Source organism: Rhinatrema bivittatum, chromosome 2 (assembly GCF_901001135.1).
Source record: "Rhinatrema bivittatum chromosome 2, aRhiBiv1.1, whole genome shotgun sequence".
Lineage (NCBI taxonomy): Eukaryota > Metazoa > Chordata > Amphibia > Gymnophiona > Rhinatrematidae > Rhinatrema > Rhinatrema bivittatum.
This window is the reverse complement of record NC_042616.1, coordinates 420,574,443-420,588,918: the sequence shown is the minus strand read 5'-3', so window position 1 is coordinate 420,588,918 and position 14,476 is coordinate 420,574,443. Positions and strand designations below refer to the sequence as shown.

The following is a 14,476-nucleotide window of genomic DNA, read 5'->3' as shown; positions in this document are numbered from 1 at the left end:
AAACCCGCTCCTTAATTTGGAAGCTATGGAAGCAGATGACCAGGTCTCGCGGCCTCTGGTCCCTGCGCTGGCCCAACGCTCGATGCGCACGTTCCAAAAGTACCTCCGGGATGTCTGCCTGTGAAGCGGCTGTGTCAGCCCTGGCCCCAGAAAGCAAATGGTGGCAAATTTGTTTAGCTATAGTAGCTGCATCAGAAAATTCTGGAGTGTCCGGCACGCCCCTTATACGAAGATTGTTTCTTCTATTTCTGTTCTCTAAGTCCTCTATTTTCTCTTGGAGCTCCAGAATATCAGAATTACATTGTGCTCCCTGAGATTGTAGTGTATTCAGGGCCTCACCGTGTGCGTCCACCCTGTTTTCCACTGCATCCACCCGAGTCCCTAGGGCAGCCAGATCTTCTTTCAGGTCCGCGACTGAGGCCATGATGTCCTGCTTATGCTGCTTCATATCCCTCCTGAGGTCCATGAACCACTGCCGTACCTCATCGCGGGTAAGAAAGTTGTCAGCCGTGGTAGCAACCCCGTCAGGGATCGCTGCTCGAGTCGCCATTGCAGCCTCGCCGTCCTCTGCGAGGGAATCGCCGTCGGCGGCGCCATCTTGGTCCGGGTCAGGCAGCTTGTTGTAAGAAAACTGCCTGAGATCGGCAGTTTTGCGTTTTGTGGCCATCACGGAAATGAAGTCGAGCACTTAAAGGAGCGCTGCAGTTGCTTTTTATAAAGTTTCTGGCCGGTTTGCGTCCTTTGCGGCGGGTTGTGGGCTCGTGGGGGAGCGGAGCGCGACAGCTACGCGTCTGCTCGCATCGGCTGCGTTAGAGCGCCCCCTCAGCCAAATTCATTTTTAAACAGAAATGCCTTAAGAGCTTTTTTGAAAAAGCTTGGCTCAGTTATTGTTCGCAAATTCTCAGGTAATGTGTTCCAGAGTGTGGGTCCAGCAATGGAGAAAGCTCTTTCAAGAGCTGCAACTAGATGTACTGCTCTGTATGCTGGTATCTCTAAATAAAAAATGTTCCGGCAGACCGTAAATCACAGCTGGGCACATAAATAAGTAAAATTATATTAAACCAAGGTGCTAAATCATTGTTTATAATCAGCTTGTGAATAAAAGATACCTTGTATTTAATGCGCTGTTCAATCAGAGCCAGTGTAGCTTTTTAAAAACAGGAGTGATATGATCGAAACAAGTGGTGCCACTAAGGAGCCTGGCAGCAGTGTTCTGCACAATCTGAAGAGCTTTTAAAGAGGCCACAGGTAAACACCAAAAAAGGGAATTACAATAGTCTAAGCTCGGTAATAAAAATGCCTGAAGAAGTGAATGAAAATTGTCAAAATGTAACAAATAAAGCGCACAGTGGAGCCAAATAAATATTAAAAAGGGTGGCCAATAGCGCATACCCTTGAGGCACACCGGTATCCATAGAACACCAAATTGATTGGCAGGTAGCGATAGAAACACAATGGCTTCTACTAGAAAGGTAAAATGTAAACCAACTTAACACATCACTGGATAAGCCAATGTCTTTTAAACATGACAGTAAAACAGAATGATTAAGAATATCAAAAGCCATTGAGATGTCAAGCAGCACTAAAACTACACATTTCTCCAAATCCCAATTTCTTCTAATATAATCTCAGTGCTAAAAAAAACTCCCACAAACAAAATTAGTATTGATCTAAAATATCATGATTTTTCCATAAAATCATTCAACTTGAGATAAGATGGCATTCTCCAAAATGTTTGCTAAAAATGGCAGTGAGAAAATTGGTCTATAGTTTACCAAATCATCAGAGTCTAGGGAGAGTTTCTTAAAGGCCTGACAGTAGCTTTCTTCAGTTCTAAAGATATAACAAATTCTGACAAGGGGAGGTTTACTAATTTAGGCCTGGATTTATCAAAATTCACTAAATATTGCATGCGATAGGAAAAGGGGTGTGCCAGAACACTGGGGGGACCATGTTGAGAGAGAGAGATAGACTAGCTGTATTACCCTCACACTAGACTGGTATTTATATCTCTATGGGAGGTCCACCTAGTCATTTGAGGTGAGGTTTAGGTTTTAGTGTAAGGGTTAGGGGCCACTTTGACATTCAAAGTGAGACGTACGAACAGAACAGTGCTCTCTTATGAAGATTTGATGACCTTCGGAGTGAGGAAACTCACCCAAAGATGAGATTTGTGCAATGTTCTCTCAACCTAGCTTGATGTTACCCAGGTAGAGAGTCCATCATTTTCACTGGGGTAAGATGTGCTCTGAGGAGGATCTTGTATTGGGAGTCTTTACAGCTGACCAAAAAATGAGCACTTGATGCTCTATTTGTGGAGAGTTTGCCATTGCTGTGGGTCCAGTGATTTCTGATGCCGCTCAGTCCAGACTCCAATGCGTGAGGCTTCTAGGGTCAAACTTTGACCTCTGGCCTTCCCTTCACTTCCCCACCTTCCCTCTCCCTGTCTTATTCTCATGCTTTTTCCCTCTAATTCTCTTTTACTTTTTTCTTCCTCTTGCTTCTGTCTGCCTGTCTCTTTCTCACATTAGCTTTCAGCCAGGGCAGGTGCTACCTATTTTGCTGCCCTATGCATACAATTACTGTACTGCCCAACCCCTCTCCCCAACATGGATTTTAATAAAACTATTTGTGGGCTTCTCTTTTTTGCCTAACAATTATTTTCTCTGTCTAAACATCGTTTACAGGCGTGGTGAGGTTAGAGTAAGGTGACCAGATTTCTGGTGAGCAAATCTGGGATACTTCTTTCCTCTGGTGACAATAGTGGGCATTTTCGGGAAGGGTAGTTCTCTGGTGGACTGTCCCCATGGAAACTTGCATAAAAGCATGTTCTATGAATTTTGAAACTGCTGAATATTTCAACCTCAATACATTGCCTCGGGATTGGTGGGCATGTCCTACATACAAAAGAATTAGTTATGTCCCCGAAAAATTCAAATTAGCCAACATAATCCAGCTGTTATCAACTTGTAAATTCTAAAAAAAAACCCAAAAAAACAAAATCAAGAGTAAGTGATAAAAAAATAATGTCAGCTCTGTGTGGGAGACATGTCCTGCTCAGATACTTTGAACTGGTTCCCAGGATATTTTATACCAGGGCTGTTGCAAGGATATTAGGTTAGGCACCCTAAGTGACCCTTACAGTCTTACACCCGTCACCTCACCCCCAGCCCCACTACACAGAATGTCCTATTTCAAGGCCCCTTCCCCTGTGCCCTCTCTCCTGCCCTTTGATCCCCATCCTCTCCCCATATCCCCTTTCTTCTTGCCCTGCTTCCCCTCATCCATGTCCCCTTCCTGAGTGCCTTCCCTCCTACCTCCTACCTCTGTCCCCTGTCCTCTCCCCATATCCCCTTTCCTCCTGTCCTGCTTCCCCTCACCTATGGCCCCTTCCCTCCTACTCTTTTTCCCCTTTCCTGTCCCATTTCCCCTCAGCCATGGCTCCTGCTTTCTGTCCCCCAAGTCTCCATCCTCTCACCCTTTATCCCTTCTTGAGCACTGCCCACTTATCTTCTTCCCAAATGCCTTCCCCTCTTGCTGTCTGTGCCCTATGTCTCCCTTCCTCTGTCCCCTCCCACCTATCCTCTTCCACCCATGGCCCCTTCCCTCCTGTCCACTTCCCCTTACCCATGGCCCTTCTTTAGTGCTGCCCTCTCTCCCACTTTCCACAGTACCTTCCCTCCTTCCCTTTGCCCCTTCCCCTTGACCTCTTCCCAAGCACCTTCCCTTCCCCTCTTCCTCTGCCCCATGAGGCCCTTCCTCCCATCCTTCCCCTATGGTCCCTTCCAGTGCTGTTCCCCCTCTCTGTATGCCTATAGAAAACAATTTGGGTACTAACTTTCTCCTTAGTCAGGCCCTCAGCTCTTTCAGCAGTGGCATAGCCATGGGTGGGCCGTGGACCACCCACTTTGGGCTGAGGCCCACCCAATCAAAGTTGCCCAGCAGCGCAAGAAGAAAGGCTCTTCACAGGGCCTCAGCAGACACCCAGGGTGTGCACATCCAAGGGAGAGGCGCCCGAGAAGAAGAAGAGGCCCACGAGGCCACCAATGGACCCCATCCTACCAGCAGCCAAGAAGAGGAAGAGGCCTGTGAGACCACCAGTGGACCCCAGCCCACCAGGGGTCAAGAAGAGGAGCAGGACGAGGAGGCTGGCGGTCAAAGAAAAAAAATCCTTACTGGAAGGAGCCCATTCTCCTGTTCCTCCATGTGTGCTGGCCCTGTGGCATTCAAAACATGGGCAGCCAGCAAGTACTCTATGCTGATCTTGTGCATCATGAGATCAGCACAGATGATGTGCTAGCTCCATGAGTTTTGAATTCCACAGGCAGGCACATGAGCAGCAGCAGAACAGGTTACCCCTTTTGCTCCTGATGGGGAGCCTACCGCCTGCCTAAATTAGTGTGTGTGAATGGTAGCCTGCCTGCGGGTGGGGTTGTGGATGGGAGCCTTCATGGGTGTGTGTGTGTGTGTGTGTGAATGGGAGCCTGCCTATGGGGATGTGTGTGTGAATGGGAGCCTGCCTCTATGTATCTGTGTGTGACTGGTAGCCTGTCTGGGTGTGTGTGAATAGGAGCCTGCCTGGGGATGTGTATGGGAGAGAGAACCTGTGTGTGTGGGAGTGTATGGGTGTGTGGGAGTGGGAGCCTGCGTGAAAGAGACAGCATGTGAGAATGAGAGCCTGTGTGTGTACATATGTATGGAAGTCAGAGCAGGAGCCTGCATGTGAGAGCCTGTGTGTTTGTGTGGGAATATGAAGCTGTGTGTGAGAGAGCATGTAAAAGTGAGAGCCAGTATGTGTGTCTGTGAGGGGGAATGGGAGACAGCATGTAAGAGCCTGTGGTGTGAGCACATGAATGAGAGCCTGTGTGTGTACATATGCATGGGAGTGGGAGCCTGTAGCATGTGCATGCTTGTGAGTTTTTGTGTGAGAGAATATATAGGAGTGAGAGCTTGTGTGTGTCTGTAGGGGAGAATGGAAGCTTGCTTGTGAGAGACAGCATGTGAGAATGAGAGCCTGTGTGTTTTGTTTGTAGAAGTGGGAGCATGTGTGTAAGAGCATGTGAGAATGAGAGCCTGTGTGTGTGGGATTGGGAGCCTGTGTGTGTCGGGGTGGGGGGTGGGAGTGGGAGCCTATGTGTATGTGAAAGAAGGCATGGAAGATTAGGATCTTGTGTAAGAGAGAGTGCATGTGAGTGAGAGAACATGTGAGAGCGTCTGTGTGTGTGTGTATATGAAGGAAGAAAGAAACAAGACAGAAGGAGAGAGAAGAAACAAACAGAAAAAAAGGAGGCCCTGAAAAGGAATAAGGAAAGGACAGACAAGGGGAAAAAAGAAACTGGAACAGTTTAGAAAAATAAGATTAGACAACAAAGGTAAAAAAAAAAAATTATTTTGCCTTTCAGCAATTGGAATATGCCACATTTGGGAAAGTGCATTTCTTACATATTGTATTTTGCCTTTTCTTCAGTATTCCAGTGTTCACAGAGTCTGGTTTCTCAGGCTTTCCATGTCAGTTTTCTCTGCATGTTTCTAATTTGTAGTCCCTTATTCTGTCTTAGGTAAGGGTCTGTTTATGTTGCGCATGTGGGACAGAGATGCAGTATTTTGGCTAGCATGTACTTTCTCTGTAGGGATTTGTAGCAGTCCTTTTTGTTCTGTTTGCCCATTAGGTGGTGTATTAGTGTTCTAGGGCCTGGTATAAAGTTTGCCTCGCTGCCTTTTCATAGATAAGGTTGCTGCGATTTGAGTCCTGAGAGTTACTGCTGTTATGGTATAATAAGGTTTTAGGTATTTATTTATTTATTTTTCTTGCAGGAATTTGTGTTACTTCACAAAGTGTTTGTTAGGGAAGGGAATTTGTTTTGCTATCTCTGAGGTAACATCAGAATTAGAATTTTTTTTTTCCATTTCCTAGTTCTGTTCTGTCCCTATTGCAAATCTTTTTATGATTATCATTATGATTATTGCTGTTTTATTAAAAATTCAGTTCTGGCTACGTCATTGTCCTTCAGATTTTATTTAGTGCAGGACTGTGCTGGCATCAGCAGCCCTCCCCCTCTTTTCTCCTCAGTGCCTTGCTCCTCGCTCTTCTTAGCGTGGGACCAGACTTATGGCAGCAGCGCATTCTTGGCTCCTGGCAGTGACCCTGATCCTCGCTCTTCTCACCGCGGGACCGGGGTTTCAGCAGTGGCGCTCCTTCCCTTTTCAGCGCTGCGGGACTAGGCTCTTCTGCACAGCGCGGTGCTTAATGCTGCAGTCAGGCACCGGAAGCAGCCTCAGTGCAGAGTACGCTCTCTTTCTGGGCAGGCTGCACTTCCGGCGCAGACCAACCGTGATAGTCTTGTGGACCCCTAGAGGTCCACGGACAACAGGTTGGGAGCCACTGGCCTAGAACAAAGAGGTCGTGGTATGAGGCTCCGCGGAGGCAGACTCGGGAGCAAAAGCAGGAAATCTACTTTAATAGAAAGGTGACGGATGCCTAGAATGCCTTCCTGGAGGTGGTGGAAGCTAAAACAGTAGGCACAGGATAAGCACCGAGGATCCGTAGTTGCAAAAAATTGAAGAGACAGCGGGAACGCAACGTAATGGAACATGTTTAAAGTGCCGTATTCGAATGGATCAGCAACGAGTGTTGAAGCTGCCAGAATGAATGGCAAAATGGGTAATCTGAAATGGGAGAAGTCCTAATAGAAGCACAGACAACCATATGGCCAGGTCTGTCTGTCAGGCTGCAAGCACATTAATAGAACTAGAAGTCCTAGGGGAAATGCAGGTGCTCGAGTAGCCAGGTCTGGCTGGCTTTACCTCTAGGTTCTTCGTGTGTATACACTAGGACTTACAATTCACACAGAAGGATTGTGTTCCAGTAGACTTTACTTCAAGTAAACGTCTTCAATAGTAGGAATTTGGCATAAAGTGCGTTTCTGAGTTGAAGAATCTGTACACGTGCCACTTATACATCCGCAGCGCTCAGTCAGGAAGGATTTCTTAAAGCTCTGCGCAGCGGTGAATCCTGCTGACTGTGCTTAAGGAAATTCCTTTAACCCTCTTCAGATATCCTGGTACCTGGAAATCCCGTTTCTCTCTTGTTCTCACGTTGCACCTCTGCAGGCAAGATTCCTCTCATCCTGTTTAGTAACTTGTTGGGCACGGCTCCTCTCCTGTCGCTAGGTCGCGCCAAGCTGACGCCTGGTTACGCAGGCCGGGCAAAGTCAGTTTTCTTCTCTTCACTCTCAGAATCAGAGCAGACCGCTGTATGGCTGGCACAGATTTTAGACGCCCTTGTAGAACGCTTTACATTCAAAGCATTTATAAGGAGGAGCTCCCTCCCATCTCTGGGGGGGAAACTCCTATTCCTGCTTTTGGTCCTCTTCTTTAAGACGCTCCAGAAATAGTTTTAGCAGGACAGTGTTTACTCCCATCTCCTCCCACAGTCTTTTCTAGGACTCCTGGAGCAAGGATCATCTGTCCATTGTGGAAGAGATTGTGCTCAGCCGAGCGCACTGTTAACCCGCAGTTGGACGCGGGTTGTAGGGGCGCTAACTAATCTCCCCTTATGCAATAAGGGGATTAGCACCTCTACAACCCGCGTCCAACGCGGAGTGAATCTAATAGCGCTCATCGCGGCTGACACTCTTGGCCTCCCGTTACCAAAAAGGCGCTAGGGAGGTGCAAGCGACCCTAGCACCTCCTTGCTAACGTGAAGCCCCCTAAATTAAATATTGCATGGCGACCCAGGAGTCTCTCCTCTCTACGGGACCATTCCATTGTGGCATACCCATAAAATGGATAATTCGGAGTCACTCCGTATTCTGGATAGATCTTTGTAGCTAAGGTCACCTTATATTTGTGGGGAATCTTAAAGGTTCCCTACATAAATATGTCTCTGCAGGCGTGATAAAGTGAAAAAGCAGACTGTGCTGTAATAACAGCTCCAAAATATACCGGAAATTATTTTGGTACCAGAAGCTAAGCTATTAAACATTTGGATTATTTTAGCCCGCCTTTCCAAATGAAGCATAAGGTGGATTACAGCAATATTAAGGTATAATAAATCCCTTCCCCAAAGAGCTTATAATACAAATGTTGTCCAGCGACAGCGGGAGATAAAGCAGCTTCAGGACTGTGAGATATGAGCCCTGTTTTCCCAGGTCCCCTGGTGAATTCAGACTTAACTGAAGGGAAATGATCAGACAGAAGGTAACGACCAACAAGGTTGCCCAGCTTGTCCTAAACAAGACGTCAGAGAGCTGAGTGGACCCACTGTAAAGAGAGGTCTTTTGGGCTGGAGTAATGGCCAAGGTATAATTCTCAGGTTTTGGGGGGCTGTGGAGGTGAGGTGCCAGCCATTGCACAGCAGTTACACCCTGGGGCCAGACTCTGGCTGCATCAGTTCACCTAGACCTCCTGCTCAAAACCTGCAAGCAATCGACAAGTCCAGTTTCACTTGCCCCAGACAATTAGCAGGTGTAAAAGTGTGCTGACAAGTTCAGTAGTGCATATGTACATCCATATATTTCTCTTACAAAACAGCAACTACTGCACGCACGATCACAACCACCATCCATCTCAGTGAGCGTTAAAAATTCCCCTAAATTTATTGCTACCAGAAACGCTCCGGAGACTGCTCAGCGTTTTAAATCGCACGGTCTGTCACCCACGTGCTCCCCCTGCAGGCTCGCATCCCCCATTCCCATCTGAATTTAATCCCAGTAGGGCATGCGCGCTAAAATAATAATAATAATAATTAAAAAAAACAAAAAAACAAAAACGCATCTTACAATTAGAAATTTTTGAAACAAACAAAAAATAAAAACAGCAGGGTCCATAAGATATTAGTTCTCCTTTTTGTTTCTTACTAATCCGTTTCCTCCCCGAGAAATTAATGCCGACATCACGATACTGGAATGAAAGGACATCAGAGGGCTGCAAGCAAAAGCTTTTCACGTCCGCTCGGTCAAGCCTGGCCCTGCTTTCCCATGGTTGCTTAATTTTCGCTACACTTTGCCCCTGAAGCCGGCACAATTCGCTTGACACAACAGTTGCAGACTGCCAGTGCCTCCCGCGGACGGTGGGTGTCGCTGTCGCTCTGCGCAGGCAGCCCCTCAGTGTGTGTGTGTGTGTGTGTGTGTGTGATGTTTCTGACATTATATTTACTTAAGAATGGAGGTTTCTGGAAACTTCAGAGAGATCTCTCTGGTGCTTCTTACCCTGCTCGTGCCTTAAAAAAAAAAAAAGGTAGCATAGCCAGAACCAACCCTGAGTGGCGCACCCATTCTCATTCCTGCAGCAGTCGGGAGGACAGGATTTTTCTGATAGTCTGACTTCAATGAAAAGATTACATTGGGCTGCAGAATCTCAAGCTCAGAGACTCAAAAGAAACGGGCATAGTAATGACAACAGAAAGCGAGAGACGCAGTTCTTCAGCTTATGCTTCCATTGCCACGCATAAGACACACTTAACAAACAGGCTGTTGCACCATTAAAGTGACAGAAAAAAAATAGTTCAAAAGAGAATTTGAATGTACCTGAATTGTATCACATGCAGGGCTGGATTTTAAGGTTATGGCTTCCCGTAGGAAAAGAGCTTTGCCCCTAGTAATCAAAAGAGCAGCAGGGGGAGTCCCAGTGTGTGGGCACTTTCTGAATTTGGAGCTCTAAGCATGCCTATGTCTAAATCTGGCCCTGATCCCCATGGCAGCTAGCGTTGCAGGGCCTCTGAGATGGCTGCTTTCACAGGGCGGGCAGTGGGAGAGGTGAACCCCCTTGCCTGGCTCATGCAGCGGGGTTTGATATCGATGCTGCATTATTGGTGGAGTTAGGTATAGCCTCAGGAAGGCCACGAGCTTCCGGTCATGACAGAACAAGCAGAGTCTATCTTGCTCTTTAGCCACCTGTTTCAAAAGCACCCTGGGAATTTCTCAGCTTGAAACAATCTGAAGCAAGAGTTGGAAAAACAAGGGCTGACTCACCTTTTCCTGGTGAGGTGGGGGCCACGAGGTCAGCTCAAGTGCAGACTTGATGTGTCTCATCCCCAAGGGGCCACAAACTCTGCTTCTGCAGCATATACACGGCCCCAGCCAACCTGAGCCAGGGATTCCACCCAGGCAGAGTTCACTTAACTCTTACCCTTAACGCGGACTCTGACCCAAGCATCTTCCCTTCTAGTCTCCAAGGATTACTACTGCTGATCGTTTCTGTGATGCTAGTGGACAGATGCAGCATTGTACAGATACGCATAAGAGACAGTCCCTGCTCTGTGGAGCTTACCAAATAAGTGTTTGGGGATGATCAAGGAAAAGGTTTAAAGTCTCAAGGTGCATTAATGGGGGTTGTTTAATTGAATTTGGGAACAATCTATCGATCTATTTATATGGAACACACTTGTGGCTCTTGGTGTGGGGTCGGTCTGTCTGTCGGGGCCTGTGCAGGGTGTGCTGTAGCAGCAGTGGCCACGAGAGGGACACCGCGTGGCATCCAATATGTGGACTTTGCAAAGAACACATGCTAGCAGGCACTTTGCAGAGCCACGGGGCTGCGGCACCAGAGGGTACAGTTGGCCCAGACAAGAGAGGTTGTGGGCGAACAGTTCTTGCAAACCTGCGGGACCAAAGGTGGGAAGAGGAGACTGACTGGCTCTTGAAGAGTAGTACAAGGGGGGAAAGTGGAGGGAGTGCTTGGGTCAAGCTGAGGGGGGAGGGAGGAGAGTCACCGGGTCAGGCTGGGCCGGTGTGGGATAGGAGAGGGTAAGAGGGAGGAGAGTGCTAAGTTTCAGCTGGGCCCAGGGTCTCTGGCAAATCTTCAAAGCGTGACAGCTAGTTTATCTAAGCTGCAAAAATGGAATTGTTGCTGTATAGGATTGCCCCATTTTATCTACAGTTTTACTCTTGCTTCATCCAAAAACATGAATAAGCCCCCATTAGTTCTTAAAGGAGAACCAAGGTCAATGAAGGCTATCATTGGCGCTGTGGAAGACAACAGTAACACATCTATGCAGTTATAAGGTATATAATAACTGCACTTGCTATCAAAATATTCTCCATCGCTATATTGATCCAATTATTGTTTGCACCCATCTGTAATACAGAATTTGCCTTTTTTTGCACACTTTCCAGTTCAGTCGTAGTCCATTTTCCAAGAGCAATCAAAATCTTCTAATTGAATTGCCAAAAGATTTCTTTTCATAAATTTGCAATACAACTGATTTGGCTTTATAGAATGAACCTGAAGGCCCTTATTTCTTTTGTAGATCTTTCAAACATTTAGCTTTCTTGCTGGCCAAATTAACACACACACACACTTCTTAGTTTTAATTTTTCCTAGCATATTAAAGACACTGAAGCCCATATTCAGTAATCCCAGCGAGCGGGGAAGTTACTCAGGTAACATTATCCAGATAATTGTAACTAGATATTCAGTGAAACTTCCCTGGATAAGTATTTTGCTGAATATTACCTGTCCTAAAGTCATCTGGATAACTTTAGGACAGGTTTTTTACCCAGCCATTCGTACCTGGCTCTCTTTGCCGGGCAGCGCTGAAGATTAGTGCTGCCCAGGCAAAGTGAAACCATGCCCCAGGAACACCCCTAGCACCCCCTCTGGATACCCGGCCACATTTTGTGCAGGTAATAAGCTTGCCCAGGCAAACATTTAGCAGAGAAGTGGGAAGAAATCATTAAACCTTGGGTTTTGTCTGGGTGACTCCAGAAGTTCCCTGGGCAAGCCCTTAGAATATTATTTCTAGTCAAGTGGATGAAAGCTGTTGCCGCCTACAAACTCTTATTGATTACCCTTGACGTTTTTTTTTCCTTCCATTAGTGTCCCAAGGCAAAGATGTTCACTGTACTGACTTCGCAATAAACAAAAGGCCGCCTCTGCTGGTTAAACGGAGCTTTAGACTATGCCATCAAATGCTGAAAAAGGAAAATATTTGTTGTTGGCTTGCATAGTTCATACAGATGTTACTTTCTGCTAGGCACGTGTTTACAATCGGGATCAAAGGCAGCTCTACTTTAACGAAAGCCCTTGATGTGCAGCAGTTATACCTAGGAAGCTACTTCGCCACCAAGCCAATGACTGCAAATCCTAAACTGCCCAAGCTTTTCTCTATCCACGGTCGTCCGCCAACTGCACAGCCCTGCGGCAGTGCCGGGCTGGTGTAGCAGCGATGTAAAACCCTACGGAGCTCAAGTGCCATAAGGGACCCAATATCTGGCATTGCCGGGCCGGTGGGTGGCACTGTCAGTGGGACTTCAGTTGTGCTAGTGGGGGGAAATTGTGCCATGGGCTCCACCTCCCCGTTACATAATAACGATCCTCTAATTTCTGACCTCCAGTTCACTACTGAAACCCTTACGTTGCCAGAGCCTCAGGCTCATGCCCTTGACTTCTCCCCCCCCCCCCCCCCTCGTACCTCCTCTTAATCTTGCTTGATATAACTTACAGGTTTTCTCCACTCTAATAATATTAAAAAAAATACAGGCTCCAAATAAAATCTGAACGTACAAAAAAGATTCTGCCCCAGTGACTACATATAACTGGGAAAGTCTTTGGTCCAAAAAATGATTGTGGAACCCAAATATTCTCTTGAGATCAAGCCTAGGCTGAGCGCACACTGAGAGAAGTTCAAGCAGGGAGTCCACCCTACGTACAGCCTGATATCCTGCAGGAGGGAAAATGCCATCGTGAATATTCTGAAGGTTATACAGAGCAAATACCTCTGAGGATGTCATATCATAACTTAAAGGATTGTTCGTATTAGGGCTGTAAGTGAATTTGAAGTGGAGCGTTTTGTTTTTTTAACTTTGGGTCTTTCTTCCTTAACATGACCGAACTCGTATACTTAAGGGTCTATGATTTGTGATGCAGGTGTATTACTGGCTTTACAGCACCATAAGAACATAAGATGTGCCATGCCGGGTCAGACCAAAGGTCTGTCAAGTCCAGCATCCTGTCTCCTTCAGGGGACAGTCCAGTCAGCTGTAAGTACCTTGCAAGTCATAATAGGAAAGTCCAAAAATAAGAGATGGAGATACCCAAGTCTATTCTGACTAATGCTTGTTAACAGAACTGACTTCCAGAAACCTGTCCAAAACATTTTTAAACTCAGCTTTGTGATGACCCTTTTTTTTTTTTCACTCACACATGTATTTAGTGAATCTTCTGCTGGTCTTAAGACACTATTGGGATTGCACAAGAATTTCTGAGCAAAAACCTTTTCCATTATGTACAGATTCCCCCCCCCCCCCCCCCCCCCCCCCCACTGTTGTAGCAACAAGCAGCTGCTCCCTTACTCTGTAGGAAGAGCTGAACCAATCACTTAGCCCCATGACCCAAGTCACTAGCCTCGAAGGCCCTAGAATCTCTCACGTCTGAGAAACCTGACCAAGAAAATATAGACTGCCGTGCTCACCACTCCTCACTGCCGCTGGATTTCACACTGAAGCGCTCCTTGGAGTTGACGGTAAACAGCCTATCGCCATCGGCCAGGGCTGGCATGGGGGTCTTATAAAGAGGGTGCTCGAACAGTGCTTCCAGCTTTGAGCCCGTGTAGCTGGCGGCTCTGAGCAGCGCCATTTCCCTGCCGGCCTCAGCGTTCCTGAGGACGTGTGAATTCATTTCACTGGTGCCCAGAATCCGTTCCAGAGACTGGGAGGTTTTCCGTGCTGAGCTATTACTGCCGCTGAAGTCTTGGAGGACCCGCAGAGTCTGCTTCCTGGGCTGATCCTTGAGTCCATGATGGCCTTTTGCTAGCAGGGGGCTTCCCACTTTTCGGGGGCAAGGGCACGAGCTCCCCGGGGTGTGCTGGACAACGGGGGCCAAGTTGAGCAACACGTGGACCAGGGCTGTCAGGAGCAGCGAGGCAAAAACAAGGATTTTGAACTTCCGATGGATAAGTGTCTGAAGCCGACGGAACATAACTTCTCATTCAAAAGTTTTAATTAACTTGTGAAAAAATAGAATCTAAATAATAATGATAAGTTAAAAAGAAAAAAAGAAAGTCCCAGGAGAGTTGCATACAAAATTCAACATAAAACCAACTCGTTCTGACCACCTTAAAAACTTTAAAACTGAAAAGCAAAAAAGCTGATTAATGTGTTTAAAGTTGAGTGGTTCAGAAGGTTGAATTTAGAGTCAGGTTTTTCTGTTTATATTGTTTTCATTGGGAGAAAAAAAACAAAAACCAAGAAAGCAAACAATAATTTAGGATATGCAGGCTATAAAGCAAAGTTTGAAGTGCTGAAAATGAATTCTGACGTCGCATAATTTTCCCATTCTCTTGTCCTGGCAGTGTTAAGCAGCTGTGTTATTTCTAGAGGGGTCTGCAGCAGCCTGGTCCTTTGGTGGCAAATGGGAAGATGTTTTGCTATGAAATGGTTTTGAGTTGAAACACAAGAGAGAGAGAGAGAGAAAGACTGGAGATTCTCTTATCAATTTGTCAATAAGAGAAAAGAGGGAAAGTGCCAAGGTTAGTGTG

At 46.6% G+C, this 14,476-nt stretch overlaps 1 protein-coding gene across 2 annotated transcripts in view; it reads right to left on the bottom strand.

The window, feature by feature from the left end:
- The window catches only part of LOC115084851 (extracellular serine/threonine protein kinase FAM20C-like), a 107,941-nt gene extending 93,605 nt beyond the window's left edge, over positions 1–14,336 (bottom strand). For both annotated transcript variants that reach the window (XM_029590195.1, XM_029590196.1), the window contains exon 1: positions 13,412–14,336. In XM_029590195.1, coding sequence (XP_029446055.1) covers positions 13,412–13,917 — 506 coding nt within the window. In that variant the 5' untranslated portion in view covers positions 13,918–14,336. The remainder of the gene's footprint in view (positions 1–13,411) is intronic.
- Between the last annotated feature and the right edge of the window lie 140 nt (positions 14,337–14,476).